General features: G+C 42.5%; 3 protein-coding genes across 3 annotated transcripts in view; 1 reads left to right on the forward strand and 2 right to left on the reverse strand.

Annotated features, from left to right (window-relative positions):
• The window catches only part of LOC134579252 (acyl-coenzyme A diphosphatase NUDT19-like), a 31,927-nt gene extending 26,108 nt beyond the window's left edge, over positions 1–5,819 (reverse strand). The window contains exon 1 of the mRNA XM_063438471.1: positions 5,754–5,819. The gene's annotated coding sequence lies outside the window, so the exon portion shown is untranslated. The remainder of the gene's footprint in view (positions 1–5,753) is intronic.
• A 528-nt stretch (positions 5,820–6,347) lies between these two features.
• RGS9BP (regulator of G protein signaling 9 binding protein) lies at positions 6,348–7,506 on the reverse strand. The gene has a single exon (XM_063438473.1). The coding sequence runs from the start codon at positions 7,069–7,071 to the stop codon at positions 6,358–6,360; it is 714 nt and encodes a 237-aa protein (XP_063294543.1). The 5' UTR covers positions 7,072–7,506; the 3' UTR covers positions 6,348–6,357.
• A 568-nt stretch (positions 7,507–8,074) lies between these two features.
• ANKRD27 (ankyrin repeat domain 27) overlaps positions 8,075–23,046 on the forward strand; it is an 85,051-nt gene continuing 70,079 nt past the window's right edge. The window contains exon 1 of the mRNA XM_063438089.1: positions 8,075–8,169. The gene's annotated coding sequence lies outside the window, so the exon portion shown is untranslated. The remainder of the gene's footprint in view (positions 8,170–23,046) is intronic.

Below are 23,046 nucleotides of genomic sequence, written 5' to 3' on the forward strand. Positions count from 1 at the left end.
AAGCACATCCCTGATCACTATTCAGAGAATAAACCTCTACAGTCATTACATCTGATTGCACAATCACCGCACAGCTCTGTTTATTGCATTACCTACAACTTAACCTCCGTCTAACGCAAGAAATTCACTTAAGAATATAATCCATAAAGGAGACATGATTATTAGTTCATTTTGTGATGATTTACAGGAGGTTGGTTTAAAAATTTGTGATTTAATAAATAAACAGGAAAAGTTACATCATTTATAATAAATAACACAAGATGCATTTTCCACAAAGATTAAAGAAAATTCTGATCAGTGGGTCATTCGTTTTTGCCTCTCATAAATTCATATAAATTATCACCGATGACCGCAATAAGAAAATACATGTCATCCAGCCTAATCCGTGATGTCAGATTGTGTTACATGAATGCAGTGGGAATGACTGATGGCCACATTACAAACTTGACATTGGCTTGGCAAATTGGTTTTCAATTTTACAATGATCTCAATAAGCCATTATTCAATTTTAAAGGCACACCCAAGCACCATATTGACACAATATATTGCAGTGATAATGGAAAGCTACTAGTTCAGTTTTTTAATAATTTCCCTAGCAGGGAGTAAAGCTGTGTGCATGCGCACTCAGCACAGCTCCTGCAGCCTCCAACACAACACACATCTCCAAGTGTTGGTAGGTACGCAAGAGGGGCCAACAGTTACTCAATGCAGGTTACTGAAGACGCAAACACCCCCAAAAAGGTGCTGTGTAGGTCTAGTGAACCAACAGACCTGCCAATTGTAGGCAAATCAACAGGGTTATTCGCTAAAATGATCATGGTCAGGAATTCAAATTATTATTTATAAAGCGCCAACAAGTTCTGTAGCGCTGTACAATGAAATTAATTTAAATTCTGAAATCTTTTGCCTTAAATTAGAAATTCACTTTCAATTCCCCATAATGCTTTTCTTTGGGTTTATTGGTCGTGTGACAATCTGTCGGTGCAGTGAAAGTGCCTCTAGGGCTGGGGCTGGATTTAACCCCGCAATGTAAACATTTCAATTTATTTAAATAAAAAAAAAAAGCAAAACAACTGCAGTGTTTTACATTGCAGGGTTAAAATGACACGAACACTGCAGCCAGACCACGATGAATAATGGTCCTTTAAAAATAGCATGGAAATCCAATTGTTGGTCCTGACCCACGTAATAAGAATCACTGCATTCATATTCTACTACACCAAGAACACAGGCTACCTCGGCCCCCGGCGAGATTACTTGTCACCAAACTCTGCCTCTAGAAGCTTTTAAAGTCAACCTGTTAGGACAGGTTCACTTTAAAGGCACAGTCTATATGGTGGGGAGAATAAATATACATTTTATTTCTTTTTCTTGGCTAAATTAATGTATCTATTTAGAGAAGCATTGCAGACATGTGGTGAATGTGTAAATCAACGCAATCCAATGCTTCTCCGTGAGAAGCATTGAGCATAGACCCAGCATCTGGAACCAGCATGCTTTGTATGTCGACAGACGTAAAATAAAATAAATTAAATTAGTGAATCTATTTTAGTCTACAGCTGCTATTAGCTAGGTGATTGACCGGTTCTAGGGATAGAGGAATTACAAACAGTGTAGTTTTGTCTCTCCAGCAATGTTCTACTCGAACATACCATCTACTCTCTGCTCCTGTGTACAGCTCACCCCCTTCAGAGAAACCGGCCCTGCGGGAAACATTTCCCAAAGCAGTGGAATCCTCCCCAATGACAGCAACACGCTGTATGTGCATAAGTATCAAAGCAGAGGGACATCTGTCACTTCATGCTTATATTACTATAGCAAGCGGGAGATGTGCTTGCTAGAGGAGTATCGCAGCAACTAAGGAGCATGTGCTGTATTTGCTGTGCTGGAGAACCACACATTATCCTACTATTACGTGTCACTCAAGCGTTGAGATCAATGTCAACTCTATGCCAAGATTTGATTGACTGGTGGAGGAGGGACATAGCTACATATGAAATTTATTACAAAATCTATACAGGAGCGTTGGGGACCTAAAGTACATGCGCGGTGTGTACCACGTGAGCATCCAATGCTTCTCTTAGAAAAACACTGAATTCAGTGCTTTCCTGTGAGCTGCGACATCACGTGATCGTGTTTCACTTGGTCAGTGGAACAGAAGACGGCCACTAGAGGTGTGTTTAACCCTACAATGTAAACAATACAGCAATATTTTACATTGCAGAGTTAAAAGGACAGGATAACTGCACCCAAACCACTTCATTGGGATATTTGAGTCCTTTACACAAACTGTGGCAAGTTGATGAATGATTTGCAATAGCTGAATCAGAAATGAATAAAGAATACAAATGTTGGAGAGTAAGATTGTTTCCCCCCCAATTTGCCTGTCAAGCGCTACATATTTTGCAACTTTGAAATTAATTCTGTAGGTTATATATATTATCACTTTCTTTGTTATTTAGTGTAAACATAAGGGAGACCGTGAGGTAGTACACCCAAGTCCTGCTTATCTGTACAAATGATCTGGGACACAAAAAGGAAGCTAAAACTGACATCACAAGCTGACGGGGCTAGCAATGGGTGCTGGGGAATCCTCCATTTTGTTTTTGTAAACTGCTTAAAAAAAAGAGTGGAAAAAAAAAATTCTGTGTTATAGCTATAAGATAAACAGTTTATGGCGCTTATAATGTCCCTTTAAATAAAAAATAATGGTGTGCGTAGTTGTATAGGAACATTTGACAGCCCTGCTTAAATAACCGGCCTTCCAAAATGTACTGAGCTAAACAAGGAAGGGGAGGGACGGGTTTGTATTTTAGAGTTTTCATGTGAGATAAACATAAAATATTTTAAAACCTCAAATAAAAATGCTAAAAAAATGCAGGCAGGTATTATACACTGGATAATGTAACTCCTTATATTGATATATACCTCCTAAGTCTCCCTATTTCAGAGGCACTATTTTAGGCCCCAATCCCTCAGTCCTTCTTTTCTATCCTAATGTCCTTCTTTTCTATAAGCTCCATATTGTTGGTGTGTCTCAGTAACAGAGCTCCACAGCAATAATACTCTCAGTAATGTGTCTGAGTGTATAACAGAGCTCCACAGCAATAATACTCCCAGTAATGTATCTGAGTGTATAACAGAGCTTCACAGCAATAATACTCCCAGTAATGTGTCTGAGTGTATAACAGAGCTCCACAGCAATAATACTCCCAGTAATGTGTCTGAGTGTATAACAGAGCTCCACAGCAATAATACTCTCAGTAATGTGTCTGAGTGTATAACAGAGCTCCACAGTAATACTACTCCCAGTAATGTGTCTGAGTGTATAACAGAGCTCCACAGCGATAATACACCCAGTAATGTGTCTGAGTGTATAACAGAGCTCCACAGTAATAATACTCCCAGTAATGTGTCTGAGTGTATAACAGAGCTCCACAGCAATAATACTCCCAGTAATGTGTCTGAGTGTATAACAGAGCTCCACAGCAATAATACTCCCAGTAATGTGTCTGAGTGTATAACAGAGCTCCACAGCAATAATACTCCCAGTAATGTGTCTGAGTGTATAACAGAGCTCCACAGCAATAATACTCCCAGTAATGTGTCTGAGTGTATAACAGAGCTCCACAGCAATAATACTCCCAGTAATGTGTCTGAGTGTATAACAGAGCTCCACAGCAATAATACTCTCAGTAATGTGTCTGAGTGTATAACAGAGCTCCACAGTAATACTACTCCCAGTAATGTGTCTGAGTGTATAACAGAGCTCCACAGCGATAATACACCCAGTAATGTGTCTGAGTGTATAACAGAGCTCCACAGTAATAATACTCCCAGTAATGTGTCTGAGTGTATAACAGAGCTCCACAGCAATAATACTCCCAGTAATGTGTCTGAGTGTATAACAGAGCTCCACAGCAATAATACTCCCAGTAATGTGTCTGAGTGTATAACAGAGCTCCACAGCAATAATACTCCCAGTAATGTGTCTGAGTGTATAACAGAGCTCCACAGCAATAATACTCCCAGTAATGTGTCTGAGTGTATAACAGAACTCCACAGCAGATCATAAATATCTGTGTAAGAAAAATTGATATTGTTTGACTTCATCTCCAAGGAAAACTAAATCGTTAAATGACTAGAAATCTGAATGCTGAACCTAATCAAACGTGTCAAATACGGTGGCAGATAGTGAGGTTGTGTAATACACCTAGTCATAAACATGCAGTTTCGTAGTAAATTCGGACAATTAAAGGGACACCAATACATGGTTACCTAAACTTTCATTTTACTTAATTCCAGTAAAAATTATTATATTATTATTGTTTTAATTGTCAAGCAACAGTATATAAAAATGAAACGTATATCACTGGCATGGCTAGTGAATAGTAGGCAGCGAGTGCTGCCATTTTGAATATTTCACTCAGCAAATGGACTGGGGTCGGAGTAATTTGAGACATTGATTTTATTATCACCTAAGCCTTCCCATGATTCCTCTCTTGATATTGTTGTGGCAAAGCATGGAGGAGGCACTTCTGCAGTTAAACAGCTGCCTTTATTGCCGTAACCAGAAGGACAGTAGTGTCATTACCCTTGTAGCGATAATCACGACGCTCTGGAAATTCTAATTGTGGAATCGTGTTTCAAACTGCACGTTTTTGCTAGCACGGACATTAATGGGGACTTGACCTGGGAATACTCACAGCCAGGAAATCAAAGTAGTCATATTGGCTACCTCATGCTAGCGCATGTTCAATGCCGAAAGGAATCATGGGAAAACAAAATAGTTAATATGCATAAAATACCCTATTTATGTCTTTCCAGAAGACCAGTCCTATAACAATCAAAATGTTAAAATCAGGTCCACATAGTAAACCACCCCACAATTAACGGCTATTTTTTTGTTGATTTCACTAAGATCCATATCGTAAATATGCTAATGATCACTATAAGTGAAAACATGCCAAATTAATGCTAGCCCAATACCTGTAAAAAAAAAAAGTCAGATTTTTGTTTACTTTCTGGCGATGTGATTAAATAAACCAGATATTGCAGACTATTGACATGGGAATCAAACTGTAGCAAAGTGCCTCAGCCTCTTCTATTGATTAATATATTTTATGAATATATTTTAAAGCCCAGTAGCAAGCATATAGCCATTAGTGCATTTTATACAGGAAATACTATTAAGAGAACAGATACGAAACTAATCGTTTTGTGCCATATAGGGGCACTGTGATCTCCTTGTAAGTGGTTTGACTTCGAACAAGCTCCCTGGCAAAAATCTGCACAATGCTGATACAGCCATCTCATGGTTATATAACAATTTGTGCCCAAGTCTCCTATGAATATCATGAAACACTCACATACGGAGCCTGGATACTTAGGATGCTATAAACCCTGTCCTGACAGATAGTGTATATATACACGCAGAAATGTAGAGAACTTTACAGACAGACAAAGTATTGATTGTGAGAGTGCTTTTACACCACCATAGGAAGACAAGATCTAATACTAAGTGGTTTATTCAATAAATGGCAAATTGTAAAAAGGATTTGCAAAACATAGGCTAAAAAAGCTGAGCCGCGACTACAGCAGAGTTGGATAATTTTATTCTAAAATCAGCGATTGTAGCCTAAATATTGCAATTCCGGTTTTAAAATTACTACAATTTGTTCTTTAGTGAATAAGCCCTCCCCCCTAAACAATTGCTTCTGTCGATCATGCTACCAAAATCAAGTTGTGCTTACGTTTTGTGTTTCGTTAACCCTTGCTTAAACCGCAAGGGCGATCAGTGCAATTATCAAGGAAACGAGCAGGTCAATACTTGGTGTTTTAAGGAAAAAGTGGTTCAGTGCAAATGGAATGATGGCATTTGGTTACGAGATATTATGCGAAACAATTGTCAGAAGGAATAGTCCTCTTCAAAAACAACTTCCTGGAAGCATTTTGTGGTTATAATCTTACAATCGTGCCTTTCCTTTAGTTCGATCAACACCATACGGAGTATGGTCACATCAGAAACCCAACACCAAGACAATGCCTCACCGGTGCATATTTACATTACTGCGATACAAAAATTCCATGAGATCCATACCAACGGTTACATGCTATATGCTGCTGTTAGCCAATGTGCTAAGACTGGCTCACAGTGGGGTGAGGGAACATGGTGGACTAAGTTGGTTTTCCAAAAAGCTTTCCCTTTAATAGCAATACTACACAAACGTGTTTTTACCAAAATACTAGTTCACCTGCCAGCCTCAAAAGCATGCTAGGTACCAGGTCCCCAAATTCTCTAATCAGTGTCGTGGATTGGATGCGTAAATAGATTATGGACGTTTTTTTCTTCGGGACTCAGGAGAGTTTCACAACACAAACGGCCAAAACAATTGCAATAATGAGGACGGCGCTAAAAACCACCACAGCTAAAAGTTTGCTCAGGTCACAGATAACTTTATGTTCTTCTACAGAGGTCACACCAGGCGAAGAGGCCCCAGCACTCACGGTGGATTTAAGTTCAGCCCCAGGGTTCTGCTTGGCCTCTACTGTCCACTGAGGAACGCTGACCTTCATCTCCATCTCATACATCATTTCATCCACCTGGTTAATTTCATTTTCCAAATCCTTAAGGTCAATCACATCTATATTGTGCTCTGCATCATATTTCATGTTCTGAACACTCATAGCCCGGGCTGCCACCCCAGAGGTACCCCCACTCATGCCAGTCTGTATAAGGTGCTTTTTAGGAATGTTCAAGGGGAATTCATGTCCCAGTTCCAGAGCTCTCCTCATATCGGTCTCTAAGAGGTCCATACAGGTTGAGAATATAACCCATAGCCGCTCAAACTCTGCTTTGTCTTCCTTACTCAGGCTTCTGTCCTTAAGAGTGCTGGTAAGTTTGTTTCTGTTGGCCACTGCTAACTCTTGTGCTTTCTGTCTGGTCTTCTTCAGCTCCTCCCGAAGGTTTTGGGTGTCTGAGGTACCACCTACAGTGAGCACCAGATGTCTGTAACATGCTGTCACTTTATTAAAAGCATCCAATAAAGCTTTGCACTCCTCTCTCAACATATCTCCCCTTGTTTTTTGATAGTCCCAATTTATAAGGGGTGTAAGGGGTCACCCCAATATATTCTCAAGCAGAAAAATACTTCTTAAGATTGTATCAAAGAACTTAAAGTCAGGATCAAAACATCTAATTGATATTTCTCCATGATGGGCTTCATCTGTACAAGTGTCAAGCTTTAACTCCTCAAGAATGCAAAAAGCACAACACAAGAGAGATGGGTCTTGTCATCAAGTCCTTGTACTGTGTGCAGGAAATAAAATTATACATGTCAAAATAAACCTTTGCTGTAGACTCTACAATAAATAAAATGTCCAAAAATCTCTCAAGAGATGCAAAGTAGTGTCAGATTATGCTGCAAATGATGAAAGGTCCTCATACAATATTATTATGATTATTATAAATAGATGTAATGGTGACCCAGTGCCCCCTGGCTGCAGCTTCCTCAGCACAGAGCTCTGTCTGAGCACGTCCAGCTCCCAGCTCTGCACAGCCTCAACTAGCCAGCAACAGCACCAGTCACGTGACAACAACACAACAGGACCTGGAGCATCATGTGACCCAGGTAAGGGCAGCTGAGGCCGCGGCGGCCATCATTGCTAGTGGCGTCATTGGAAACATCTATAATATTATCATAAACATCATAACACTGATGCCAGACCAATAGTGGTCGCTACCATGTGGTTGGTACACTTGTTAGTCGCAGTTAAAAAAAAAAAAAAAGAAATTAAGCAAGTATGCTTTTTATTTGATGGTATTGTCAAATAATGGTATATACTAAATGCTATAATGTGTTTATTGTATATATTAATAAGGATTTTTTTACGTGCCCTAATCAATTATGGCTGCTCTGGGCTTCCTGCCCACTAGTGACGTCATGTTTCCATCTCCGAAGCCATAGAACGCTGTAAAGCTGCGTGTGCGGGATTGTGTATGGCGGATTGGCGTGTCAGTCAGAGAGAGGGGTTCTCTGATTGGCTGCATGGGATTTCGGCCCGCTCTGCTCTGAGGCTGGGAAGGAGGGCAGTTTGGAGCAGGAGCTGCGGATGTTGGCATTGGTGGAGAGCCAGCTGGGGAGCAGCTCACAGAGGACACCTTACTGAGTGAGTGTATAGCTGGCATTACACAGCATGGGGGTAATCAGTCTAAATACAGCCTGCTGTCAGTGCTGTGTACTAAGGCAGTCTAAATACAGCCTGCTGTCAGTGCTGTGTACTAAGACAGTCTAAATACAGCTTGCTGTCAGTGCTGTGTACTAAGACAGTCTAAATGCAGCCTGCTGTCAGTGCTGTGTACCAAGACAGTCTAAATACAGCCTGCTGTCAGTGCTGTGTACTAAGGCAGTCTAAATGCAGCCTGCTGTCAGTGCTGTGTACTAAGGCAGTCTAAATGCAGCCTGCTGTCAGTGCTGTGTACTAAGACAGTCTAAATGCAGCCTGCTGTCAGTGCTGTGTACCAAGGCAGTCTAAATGCAGCCTGCTGTCAGTGCTGTGTACTAAGGCAGTCTAAATGCAGCCTGCTGTCAGTGCTGTGTACCAAGGCAGTCTAAATGCAGCCTGCTGTCAGTGCTGTGTACTAAGGCAGTCTAAATGCAGCCTGCTGTCAGTGCTGTGTACTAAGGCAGTCTAAATGCAGCCTGCTGTCAGTGCTGTGTACTAAGGCAGTCTAAATGCAGCCTGCTGTCAGTGCTGTGTACTAAGGCAGTCTAAATGCAGCCTGCTGTCAGTGCTGTGTACTAAGGCAGTCTAAATGCAGCCTGCTGTCAGTGCTGTGTACTAAGGCAGTCTAAATGCAGCCTGCTGTCAGTGCTGTGTACTAAGGCAGTCTAAATGCAGCCTGCTGTCAGTGCTGTGTACTAAGGCAGTCTAAATGCAGCCTGCTGTCAGTGCTGTGTACTAAGGCAGTCTAAATGCAGCCTGCTGTCAGTGCTGTGTACTAAGGCAGTCTAAATGCAGCCTGCTGTCAGTGCTGTGTACTAAGGCAGTCTAAATGCAGCCTGCTGTCAGTGCTGTGTACTAAGGCAGTCTAAATGCAGCCTGCTGTCAGTGCTGTGTACTAAGGCAGTCTAAATGCAGCCTGCTGTCAGTGCTGTGTACTAAGGCAGTCTAAATGCAGCCTGCTGTCAGTGCTGTGTACTAAGGCAGTCTAAATGCAGCCTGCTGTCAGTGCTGTGTACTAAGGCAGTCTAAATGCAGCCTGCTGTCAGTGCTGTGTACTAAGGCAGTCTAAATACAGCGTGCTATGTACTAAGACAGTCTAAATACAGCTTGCTATGTACTAAGACAGTCTAAATACAGCCTGCTGTCAGTGCTGTGTACTAAGGCAGGGGAGGGCAAATGAGCAGAGCTTCTTGTGAGATTATAATTCTCTTAATCCCTTGCCACCTCCATAGTTGCTGATTTTTATTATAGGGAATAGGAGGGCTGATGGGAGTTGGAGTTTTACACTGTGGGATGGAAGGGCTGATGGGAGTCTCACAGTGTGGGATGGAAGGGCTGATGGGAGTGGGAGTCTCAGACTATGGGGTGGGAGGGCTGATGGGAGTTGGAGTTTAATTATAGAGAATAGTAGTTTAAAAGAAGACAAAGTTCCAAAATAGGCAGTTATTGCTGGCGCTAGACTGTCATTTTATTAAAATACGGTAAGCTCATTGCATCTCTTCACCTAAACAGTGAATTCTAGTGAAATACAGAGAATTAATAAAGGTTGGACCAAATTAGGCCCAAAAAAATCTCTTATTGCCAACATGATAATTTTTGCGTGAATTGTGTTGCGTTTTGTTTCTCATTTCACCATGATTCACTGTTTAATGAATAGGCCCCTGTGTTTTGTTATTTTTTTAGTACTTGTACATCACAGCGAGATTAGTTTGGAGCTCATTACATACAATACTTTAATTGTTTCCCAGTGTGTAATGACCACTTATCCCAAGACGTTCCGCTTCATTTTTACGTTTGGCTCAGTGCTGTCCTTACACCCTTAGGGTTAGCTCATATGTATATGAAAAATAGTGAGTGAAACTTGTTCTAAAAACGGTGCAAATGGAATGCATACTTTTTCATCGCTCACTTTTCCCCAGAATTGCTGACTCTCGGTTGCCTAGAGGGCCTTTCTGTTCTTAAACCCTGGGTTCATTGCAAATTAAAAGTGAATTTCACATTTTACGTCACATTAGTAAAATTAGAAAATAATAATGGGACCTGTGTCTCTGCTGGGCTCAGAGGTGCCATATAGCACTGGTGACACACTTCTATACAGTTGCCAATCACTGGCTGAGAGTGTCAGCTTGGGACAGTGCGCATGTAAATTTGTAAAGAATTGTCACGTACCATGAGCTATTCATTGGCAGAGACCCCAGTGATGCTGCTCCAATGACACTACCAGAGGTGGAGATCCCCCTACGGCGGCAAGGGGTTAAACTCCATCTATACAGCCTTTCATACTGAAAAACTGCACATCACTGAAGTGGTCATGGTGTTTGGAGTAGCCCTTAGATTTTTATTTTTTTTTCTTATTCATCCCTTTTACAATTTTCTTATCGTATCTACAATGATCACATGGAAGCCACGCATAATTATTACATGAATGGGTTATATTCCTGGATACATTTATTGGGTGTGGGTGATTTCCTGATGAGCAAGAATCACATTGCCAATATAATAGTCCATTGCTGTTATCAGTCTGACCCTGATATATTAGTGTAGGTATGGGGGGGAAAGTTCGCATTAGGAAGCACTATTTTCTGAAAAGCCACAACAAGATAATGTTGATGGTCACATAGTTCATGGACTATGTATTTAATGGTAAATGTGTTACTTTAATATAGAGCTCTTTCAAAATATACACGTGACTGTAAGTGGTTGATGATAGGTGCTTCTAAAGTGAAATGATTGCAGCCCAGCATTATATCTCTTTATAATTTATATTTTTATTGAATTTCATGCAAAATAGCAGATATTCACATCAGGGTATAGTTTTTCAAGTGAACAAAATAACAGCAGTGGATAAGACATATTTTATATCTCTTTATATAGCATAACAAGATGCTTTGAAGATATTTTCCCCACTGATAAATACTATTTGTTGTGACTGTCACATTGTTTGCACAGAGAGGTGCTGGTGACAGTTTAAAGGCTGCGTGGAGTATACTGTAGTCTGTTTTGCGTCTGATCATGGTCAGTAATCATGTAATCCACTACCTTATCCTGTCAATCCATGTCAGATTTGGCCCAGTTCTATCAAGTTTTTGTCTCTGTCTTGTCTAACTCTGTCCGCCCAGACAGGTGTGTCTCATCGGGCTGTCTGTTGAGTGGAGAACTTGCATGGGTTGACTCTTGAAGCATGGGAACAGCCAGTATAGAGCGTGGAATGTTAAATCTACTTTTTGTGAAGGATTAAGCTTTTCAGGTAACTGTGAAATTACAGCGTTTGTTACCAGTTTATTGAAAGCCTATTTAAAGGGACATTCTAGGCAGTATGACCATCTCATTGCATTAGATACAGTGCTTGTAGTCCCCTGGAACTTAAACAATTTTTGAGCAGTTTAACAGTGAATGATCATTTCTGGCCACCTACAGACAATCCCCCTCTCGGAGAAATGGCTAAGGCAGAGATTACACACTTCCTTAAATCCATACCAATTCATACCAGCAATGGCGGCTGTGATAGACTGTAATTGGTCATCTGGTTATCTCTGCCAATCACAGGTGCCCATCACAAAAACAGAAGAAGCATCGTAAGGGCAGCAAGCTCCCGAGCACGTAACCCAGGTCACCAATTTGAATCTTCCTTGAAAGATTTAACACATTGGTAGTAGCCCTGATTCCCAAATACTGGGGGATTTTTCTTCACAACAGGAACAAACCACACAGTCTTGTTTATCGAACACATAGACAGCAACTCTGGCTCCCAAGAATTGGGGGAATTCTAAGCCATATTATTATCATGAAAAACATTTTTAACGCCTCAACGCCTCAACAAACAGGACAATTTTTTGGGGACAAATGAAACCCTTTTTTGTTTATTTAAATACCTAGTATATGTTTCTGTTATTTTCTCTTTTGCTTGCAATATAAATGCATTTCATCTAACTAACCATTTTTCTCTCTTTTTTTTTTTTTCTTCCTTTTTGTGCACACCATCCCAGATTATTTTAGGGAATCTGCTTGATCTAAATGATTTTGGCAATTTTAATTTATTGTTGTTTTTTTTTCTCTAAAGAAATAACCATTAAGGAACTGGATAAACAGTGTGGTTACCATGTTAAGGAATTTAGTGGAATCTTACTAAACGGTTAAACTCAATTTCAAAGAAGTTTATTGCAAACTGATTAGTTTTTTTGTTGTTTGTATTCTGCATATTGTGCTGCGTGTAACAGGGGCGGACTTAGAGCCTTTGGGGGCCCTGGGCAAAATTAGATCCCAGGCCCTTTGAAGGCCAAATATATGTACATTAAATAAATGTTAAAGGGACACTCAAGGCACCCAGACCACTTCTGCCCATTGGAGTGGTCTGGGTGCCAACTCCCACTACCCATAACCCTGCAAGTGTAATTTATTGCAGTTTTCATAAACTGCAATATTTACCTTGCAGGGTTAAGTCCTACTTTAGTGGCTGTCTATCAGACAGCCACTAGAGGGACTTCTATGTTCTTAGAACGCGAAAAGTGTTTTAAGCGACGCTGGACGTCCTCACGCTATGTGAGGACCTCTAGCGTCGCCGAAATCCCCATAGGGAAGCATTGAATAATGCTTTCCAATGGGGAGGACTAATGCGCGATTAGGTCTTCCCCGCCGGCTGACGTTGGCGGGGAGGAGAGTAGGCAGAGCCTGACCAGCACCAAGGGACATCGGCACTGGACTCCGGTAAGTCACTGAAGGGGTTTTAACCCCTTCAGCAACTTGGGATGGGGCGGGAGGGAGAGGGGCACTCCAGGGTCCTGCAGTTTTCCTGGCACTGGAGAATCCCTTTAACTATAACTCTCATTTAATACGACATTCCTTTTGGATGTGTATATTGTGAAGACCTATTTATCAATGCATGTTTGTATTTGAGTCTGTGTGAATGCACTTGTGCCTGTCTGGATGACTACATGTGCTTTTTTTGTATATAGTGTCAGTGTGAATGCATATGTGTGTGTGTCTGCATGTGCAGGGGTATGGAATATTTAAAAAAAATAAAATAAATCTACTTGTCCAAGGGGGGTGACGGGTGACAGGTGGAAGAGTGTGGGAGGTGGTGACAGTTGGCAGAGTGAGGGAGGGAAGGGGTGAGTGGTGGCAGAGTGAGGGGGAGACACTGAGATTTGCAGTGATTTATTTAGTGATTTCCAGTGGGCTTTTATTCAGTTAAAACTAACAGTCAGAAGAAAAATCTCATTCCACATTGTACCATTTATCTTTAATGTGTTACTCATCTGACAACCTTAAACTGGGAGGAAAGGTAACGTAACTTAATCCTGCCCACTGGGCCATTTTCTGCCAATACAGTGCCAATTTATATTTGTTAGCAGCTTAGTTGCACACTTTGTTTAGAAACACCTCTTCATCACTTTAAGCATTTATGGTTTAACTTTGAATCCTCAGAATTGTGGCTAGTGCAGTTAAGCTGCTAAGTCATAGTTATAGAAAATGACAGGGTAAACCCTTTCACTGGATGGTGCTGATTGTAGAATATGAACAATGTAGGGCAGAACAAAATATACATGTTCAGCTAGGAGTAGACATTATACATTTGAGATGATTAACTGATACCGGAGAAACTGACGGAAGCCAAGCACAGAGAGATGGACACAGGTTTCTTCAGGAAGGAAGAGATTCTTTATTGGATCACCGATCGGGACTCAGAGGGACTAGCGTCACCAAAATACAGCAAGTTCTGAGCCCCGGACAATAGTGCAGGCTCCTTATATAGGCACATAACTCCTCCCATATTAAGCTCCACCCGCACATTCTCTTAACCAATCAACACAAATAAGAATTAACTTCCTGCTTGACCGCATGGCTTGTCCAGCACAATGGAGGAGGGGGAATACTACATCCTGTATTCTTGCACATGCTCCGTACACTACTGATCGTATCTTGCCTCGTGCAACCAACTGATCGATACGTCAGCATATGCACGTACACATGCCACGTGGTAATCTCGGCCTACTAAATTTATTTTTACCGAGATTCCACCACATTCCCCCCTTTGATGCCTCTTGATATTTCACAATTACTTGAGGCATCACTTAACCTTGGTTTGCATACACCGCAAGTTACCATGAACCAGACCAGACTTATCTTATGATGTGAATCTTCAACACTCATCTTCCTGCATTGGTTCTCCCTGATCTAAAGCCTTATACTTATAAATCGCCATTATCTGTGCAGCAGCCTTCCTCTCTGCTATATTTTCTATCAGGCTTTGCACAGACCTAACTACTAAGGGTATAAGACACGGCAGGAGTAGACACAACATTAAAATCAGTAGGACTCCACCTACCACTGCCTTAAGCCCTCCAAACCACTCGTACCAGCTACCAAACCAACTACTTGGATTATACCCTTTCCATACCTGAGTAGGCACATGCGCTAGTTTAACCATATGGCTAGTAAGCTCAGCTATTGCTTGCCCTTCGTCATCTATTTGAAGACAGCAATTGCTCAGGTTAAACTTCCCACATACACCTCCCTCTACTGCCAAAAGGTAATCCAAGGCTAATCTATTTTGGTAGACTGCTGTCCTCATCCTGGTGTTATGCTTCGCTAGAAGATTGAGCGCTTGTGATGTCTCGTTAGTAATAATCTCAACCACCGCCTGTAATCTTATAATACGGTTGAGCATATAAATAGGGGTTCTGTAACCAAAGGTACCATCCTCAGCCCACGTGGCTGGCCCATAATAATCTATGATACGCTGGGGAGGCCATTCATTATCTTCCCAGGTGCCTATCTCTATGGGTCCCCTTTTCTTCCTATGATTCACATCATACACTTTAACACCTAAAGTCTCACCTGTTTCAATCGGTAACAAGAAGAAGGATGGTTTGAGCATACCCAACACACATGCCCCTTCCCAGTCCTGTGGCAACTCCGAATAGGCTTTCTTACCACAGATCCAGTACAAATTTGCTGGGGCTCTCCAGGTAGATGTGATGGATAAATCAAACCACACATCCTTTAAATTGGCGTATCTAGCAAACGGGTTAGATGGTTCTGAGACATTTGAAGCCGACCACCAAGTTGTATTCTTTGTATCATCATCATAAGCTTTTTGCCCTAGACAAGTTAATTCTCCTACAGAAGTATTATACATTATTCCTTTCCTTGCTATGCAAACATAACCTATGATGGAGGTCTTTAATCTCCACTCAGATTTACCTCTTAACACTCATATGATAATCGGCTTGTGTAGATATTAGTTGGTCAACTGCCTCAGAACCGGACATTACCTCCTTTGCTTCCCAAGGCCATTGGTCTCCCATGTTAGTACCTCCACACACATAGCAGTTGGTAACATTAAGACTACCGGCAATACTTTCAGCTAAGTCAATGAACAGGTTTTTAGCATTATGGGGGATCTTATTATCTATACTCATCTCTTCATAAAAGGAATGGTATACTTGATGAGTTTGGGAGGATACCGTATCAGTCTCTATCCCTATGAACAATACTGTCCCAGGATCTAAACCCGTCCCGTATATCTGAAACCCAAATAAATTGCCATATTTGTCTAAGAACTTATCGGGGTTATTTATAAGTATATGGATGGGATTACATTCCATAGACTTACAATATGGGCTAGTCGGCAACTTAGTCACTGTCATGTCTTTGTCTACTGTCTGTCCCCAAGTCGCCCACCCCACACAAGACCAATATGGGCAGAAGTTATAGTCTTTATTTGGGCATCTAGGACTCACATATTTATTTTTGCTACTGGGACAAATATATTTATCATTAGACCCATACGTCCTCTCCCATCTAAGATCCCCACATACATTCCACGGCTTTCTACCACTCGATATCGCTTTACACGCATCAAATAGCAGAACACCCGAAGAATGTACGGATTCTAACACCGTCTTATTAATTAGGGTCCCCTGAGGATCTCCATTCCTGAGAGTCAACCAAATTGTACGAGGTTGATACTCCGGACTGAAGCACTTCGGTTCTCCTACTCCTAAATGGCACACACTATAATCTATATTTAAGTATCTACATCTCGATACATCTCCTTTACACTCGTATTGTGAATGCCAGATTAGGGTTTGGGAAATATGGTTACCTGTTCTCGTAGTCTTAATGCATACCTCACAGCTAGGAGTGTCGGTACCTCTACCTTCCTGAATATAAAAACACATATAAATAAACACCATCAAAAGCACATCTTTCGCCGTCATCCTCAGTCTTCGTCCGTGCGAAGGCACCTCAGCTTCCAGGATGTAAGGGCTGCAGGGAATGGAGTTCTGCTCGTCTTCACAGGAGTCCCTTCGAGACTTTCCCTGGCTTATAAACTATACGTCGGTGGGCGGACAGGCTTTATTATGGCCTTCTCACTCACGCACCAAATCCCAAAAATAATAAAATTTGTAATCCACAATAGTTCCTCGTTACTCCGACTGAGTAGTGCGTTTTAACCGGATCTTGCAGGGATTCTCTGGATCTGCTGTAACTTGCCAAGAATCGACTGCTGCTGGTTTAACCCTGGAGTGATGTATCCACGGAGTCACTTCGGCTACTTTTATCGCTGTAGGGGTAGACAAAAGAACAACATAAGGACCTCTCCACTTGGGCCCTAACGGTACATTATTCCACTCTTTAATCCACACTTGATCTCCTGGATGATAACTATGAACAGGGGGATAAATATTCACAGGTAATCTATCTTGTACCCATTTCTGTACCTCCTCCATAGTCTTACCCAACTCTACAACCTGCTGCCGGGTAATTCCTTCTCCCAACTGACTCAAATCCCCCCTTAAGTTACCAAGTACGGGAGGTGGTCGCCCATACATGATTTCAAAAGGAGAGAGGCCCATCCTTCTGGTAGGGGTACTGCGGATTCGCAATAAAGCTATGGGTAAGAGAACGTTCCACTTAAGTTGGGTTTCCTGACACATTTTAGCCAACTGGTTCTTAATAGTTCTATTCATTCTCTCTACCTTACCAGAACTCTGGGGTCTATATGCAGTATGAAGCCTCCACTTTATACCAAGCATATGAGTCAGTTGTTGTAGGCACTGATGAACAAAAGCTGGACCATTGTCCGATCCTATAGAACAGGGTAGTCCATATCGGGGTATTATTTCTCGTAGCAGGAATCTCACAACTTCTCCTGCTTTCTCTGTACGAGTAGGACATGCTTCTACCCAGCCTGAATAGGTGCACACAATTACCAGCAGGTAACGATGTCCACCCGATTTAGGCATCACTGTAAAGTCTATTTGTAGATCGGACATGGGGAGTCCCCCCATAAACTGGACTCCTGGTGGCTTTACTGGTCCTTGTCTTGCATTATTTTTAGCACACGTTGCACATCTTTGTACAATGGCCTGAGTCAAGTTGGACAATCTTGGTATGTAGAAATGTTTTCTGAGAGATTCTTCAGTACTGTCTCTCCCAGAATGTGTCCCGTTATGATAATTTTGGACAATTTCTACCGCTAGTGATGCTGGTATGACTATTCTTCCATCTTCTAGCTGATACCACTTGTTCTCCAAATACTTTCCTGGTTCAGTCTTTAACCACTCCTCTTCTTGAGCTGTATAAACTGGAGTCCATTGGGACAGTGGAGTTGGTATAAGAGCAGCTATATGCCCCACATACTCCTGTCTTCCTGATTCAGCAGCACGCTTAGCTGCACTATCTGCCATCCGATTTCCCTTAGTTACATCACCATCTCCTCTCAGATGCGCTCGACAATGTATGATACCGACTTCTTTCGGCTCCCACACTGCTTCCAATAGTTGTAAGATTTCAGCTGCGTATTTGATTTCTTTGCCTTCTGAATTCAGTAGTCCTCTTTCTTTATACAAAGCTCCGTGGGCATGAGTGGTTAAAAACGCATATTTGGAGTCCGTGTAGATGTTTACTCTTAAACCTTCAGCCAATTGTAACGCTCGTGTCAGTGCTATCAATTCTGCCTTTTGTGCTGATGTTCCTTTCGCCAGTGGCCGAGCTTCTATCACCTTGTCTATTGTTGTCACTGCATATCCTGCATAGCGGATCCCTTCTTTCACATAACTACTGCCGTCGGTATAATATTGAACATCGGGGTTCTGGATGGGAAAATCACGAAGATCTGGTCTACTTGAGAATACTTCATCCATTACTTCCAAACAATCATGTTGACTTTCAGTAGGTTGTGGCAAAAGGGTAGCTGGATTTAAGGTGTTTACAGTCTCTAAATGCACTCTGGGATTTTCACACAACATTGCTTGATACTTGGTCATACGGCTGTTACTAAACCAATGATTCCCTTTGTAATCCAACAACGTCTGTACTGCATGTGGGACTCGTACATAAAGTTCTTGACCCAGAGTGAGTTTATCGGCTTCAGCTACTAGCAGGGCGGCTGCAGCTACGGCTCTTAGACAAGGTGGAAGTCCGCTGGCCACTGCATCCAATTGCTTAGACATGTAGGCAACAGGTCTTTGCCATGATCCCAAGTACTGTGTCAATACTCCCACAGCCATTCTTCTTTGCTCGTGTACATACAAGTAGAATGGTCGTGTGTGATCAGGTAGACCTAATGCTGGGGCACTCATCAAAGCCTTCTTCACATCTTCAAATGCCGTTTGCTGTTCTTGGGTCCATAAGAAGGGGTCGTGCTCTGTACCTTTGATAGCTGCGTACAGAGGTTTTGCCAGTATCGCATAGCTGGGAATCCATATCCTACAGAAGCCTGCTGCCCCCAAGAATTCTCGCACTTGTCTTCTATTCTTGGGTATTGGTATTTGGCAGACAGCTTCTTTTCTCTCTGGCCCCATAATTCTTTGACCTTCAGAGATATGGAATCCCAGATATTTGACAGTTGGCAAACACAACTGAGCCTTCTTTCTAGACACCTTGTATCCTGCCTTCCAGAGAATGTGTAGTAGATCGTGCGTTGCTTGCTGACAGATTTCTTTTGTAACTGCTGCTATCAACAAGTCATCTACATATTGTAACAATACACACTCTCCTGGGATGGACTCGAAATCCAGTAGATCTTGACTTAGGGCTGAACCAAATAGGGTAGGTGAATTTTTAAACCCTTGGGGCAGTCTTGTCCAAGTCATTTGGCGTTTTGAGCCCGTTACAGCGTTCTCCCATTGGAAAGCGAAAATACATTGACTTTCTGCGGCAATTCGGAGGCAAAAGAAGGCATCTTTGAGATCTAAGACTGTAAAGTAGGTAGCCCCGCCCGGAATTAAAGCAAGCAGGTTATATGGATTGGGTACAACTGGATGTATACTAACAACCGCATCATTGACTGCTCTCAAGTCCTGCACAGGTCGATACTCATCTGTACCGGGCTTTTGAACAGGCAGCAATGGGGTGTTCCAGGGGGAAGTACAGAATTTTAGGATACCATACTGTATGAACTTATCCAGATAGGATTGGATGTTCTTCTTAGCCTTCTGCGGGATGTGGTATTGTCTTAGGCTCACTGGATAAACCCCAAGTTTTAGTTCAATTTTTATAGGTGGAATATTGCGGGCCAGTCCTGGTGGGTTGTTCTCTGCCCAAACTCCTGGTATGTTAAATAATGTCTCATCACTCCTAGGGTTTTGGCTAGTCAACACTGTATAAAGTCGCCACTCTTCTTCCTTTGGTACGGATAATGTCATGATACCTGAAGGTCCATTAAACTTTAAGGATGTTGTTCCATTTGGTAGGAACGTAATCTGCGCTTGTAATTTTGATAGCATATCACGTCCCAGCAATTGGACTGGACATTCAGGCATATAAAGGAATTGATGTCTTACTACGTGGCCTCCCAATGTACAGAGTCGACTTTTAAGAACCGGTTTTTCAGCACTTCTTCCAGTTGCTCCTATCACAGTAATAGTCCTTCCAGATGGAGGAGCAACTAGATTAGTCACCACTGAATGTTCAGCACCAGTGTCGATCATGAACGCACTCCTTTTTCCCCCTATTGATACATCGACCATAGGCTCCGCTCGACCAAGGGGGATGGAGCCCGGTCGGTATCAATAGTCCTCCATGACCGTGTCAGCCAATCCCACAAAGTCCCTACCTTCTCTATCGCGGGACCTTTGCGCTGCTGGAATATACCTGTCTTCCCTAACACTTCCTCTGTTCCCATTACTCCCTCTATTACCATTACTCCCTCCGGGGCCTCCTCTACCTCTCGCTCTGCCTCTAAAGTTTCCATAACCTATCCTAGGTCTGTCTTTCTCACACTGTTCTCTTCGAGGACACTCATTTCTCCAATGCCCTTCTTCCCTACAGTATGCGCACTGATTTCTACTTAGAGGTTCCTCATTCCATCTACTATCGCCTCTATCTGGGCCCCGTCTATCTACGCCTGCGATCGCTACCGCTAGCATATCAGCCTTTTTACGCATCTTGCGCTCTTCCTCTTTCTTACTTTCTGTTTCCCTATTCATATAAACCTTATTCGCTACCTCCATTAGTTGGGTGATTGACATACCTGCAAACCCTTCTAACTTTTGTAGCTTGCGCTTAATATCTCCGTAAGCTTGGCTGACAAAGGCGGAGTTCACCATTCGGGAATTGTCTGCGTCTTCCGGATTAAAGGGGGTATACAAGCGGTATGCCTCCAATAATCGGTCATAAAAGACACTGGGCGCTTCATCACTTTTCTGAATCACCTCAACTGTCTTCGACATGTTAATAGCTTTCTTTCCTCCGGCTTTCATGCCAGCAATTATAGCGTCTCTATAGGCTCTGAGTTGAACCATATCAGCACCATTTACATTCCAATCGGGATCGGTGTTGGGATAATGTGTTGCGGCCCATGCTGATGGATTGGCTTGGTTTAAAGTACGGGCTTTATCCTCTAGTGCTTTAATGGCCGCTTGGTTAATCCTTGTCCTTTCCTCATTGTTGAATAAAGTCATTAATAACTGCTGGCAATCAGCCCATGTCGGGTTATGTGTCTGTACTATTGAGGTGAACAGATCAGTCATAGCTTGTGGTTTCTCAGTATACGAGGAATTGTGGGTCTTCCAATTTAAGAGATCGGTTGTCGTGAATGGGACATATACAAAGACTGGGTCAGCATGTGCCATTTGGCCTGCAGCATCGATATAGGCTGACCCAGGATTCAGACGAAGAGGCATCTGATAGTGTTTTAATTGTTGGGCACCGGTCAACTGTCGGGTCTGTATGGGGCTACGTGGAGGGGCGTCAGTCATAGGTTCCAGTCGGGGAGAAATAGGGTATGGGGATGTGGGAGCTTGGTTTTGGGAAAAGGTTGTAAATAAAACACTTCGAGCCGAGCTAGATGAAGCTTGACCGGAAGTCTGAAGTGGCGCCAAATCAGGATATTCGTTTTTAATGGGGGTTGGTTCTGATTCCGAAAGGGGAGATTTAGTACGAGGGGGGTGGATCCTGTACTGGAGGAGGAAGCGGAAGTGGATGGGGGTAATGAGGGGAGGGTTGCAGGACTTCCTGCATTTGCGTCACTTCTTCTTAACGGAAAGTAAGGGGGCGGCAAAGGGATCTCGGACTCAGGGGGCGTGTCCAAAATGGGCCTAACACCAGTCCTAGTGGACGAACAAGTCCTAGCTACCATGAGGCGACATTGCTCCTCGTGGCATGTCCGGAGCCATTTTGGCGAGTCATTTACGGCCTGTCTCCAACAATCAATATAAGGAAACTGGCCGTAAAGTTCAGGCCTACCTGATACAGCCACGTGTAAGCGCTGTACCAGAGTTGGATCCAAACTGCCACGTGGCGGCCATGCCGCAACCAAAGTGGGCCACTCCCTAGTACACAAAGTGACCAAACGTACAGGAGACATTTTAACCCCAAAATCACATGTCTTGAATCCCTTTTTAAAATTCTTCACCATACAACCTAAGGGATCCGGAATCGTTGACTGCGACGCACCCATACTTAACAATGGAACGTCGTCGACAACGAATACTATACACGCGTACTATTCAACAGTCACACCCGTTTCCTCTGGCAACAGCACCACGTGGTACGGTTACCAAGTGAAACGTACACAATAACACAATAAACACTCAGGGAATTCCCGTACACACACAGCTGTTACACCAGTCACTAGATAATCAATATTATGCCCTTTGGCGTAACTATACAGTCACCCACGCTATAATTCTCTATATACGAATTACCCGTCTATAACACACCCAGTAACATCGTCTTTTACAAATAGCGGTTACAGTACGGTTAGCATAGGTCAAAGCACAAGTTAAGGTCACAATACAATTATTAGTGGTTATGGTGTTAAACATGCAATGGACGACAATGATTAGTACTTATATACAGTGTCAGTAAATATACAGGGTTATGGTACCGTGCACTATAATACAGCAACACACTATTAACACTCTCGCTAGACGGCTGAGCTCGCGCTATCTAACAAGATATACACTTTACTAACAATCTTTAACACATTTACAATTCCCAACTAAACTATTGGCCAGTACCTTGAATGGACTACCTAAAAACAATCTACATACGTTTTGGTTAGCCACACTGCCCAAGCACCACATATATAGCGAGCTAGAGGACCGAATTTACACAGACGCCTCTTAGTCGCACTATCAAAAGTCTAGTGGGTTCCAAATTTACACGCCTTCCCACTTAGCCCAGATAGGATGAGAGCTAGCGAACCGAATTTACACAGACGCCGCTTAGTCTCCCGGTCCCTCCGACCTAGCGAACAAAATATACACCCTAGAACGCTAGTCTAGACAAGACACCGGTATCCGGCTAGGGCTATTTACACCAGAGCCCCGCCTGACTAACAAAATCAAACGGTCTGACTAAAGAGCG

The sequence above is a fragment of the Pelobates fuscus genome, chromosome 12, assembly GCF_036172605.1.
Source record: "Pelobates fuscus isolate aPelFus1 chromosome 12, aPelFus1.pri, whole genome shotgun sequence".
Classification (NCBI taxonomy): Eukaryota; Metazoa; Chordata; class Amphibia; order Anura; family Pelobatidae; genus Pelobates; species Pelobates fuscus.

Bases quoted from the DNA above. Each gene is read 5' to 3' on its own strand.
- RGS9BP (XM_063438473.1), bottom strand. From the start codon at position 7,071: ATGTTGAGAGAGGAGTGCAAAGCTTTATTGGATGCTTTTAATAAAGTG.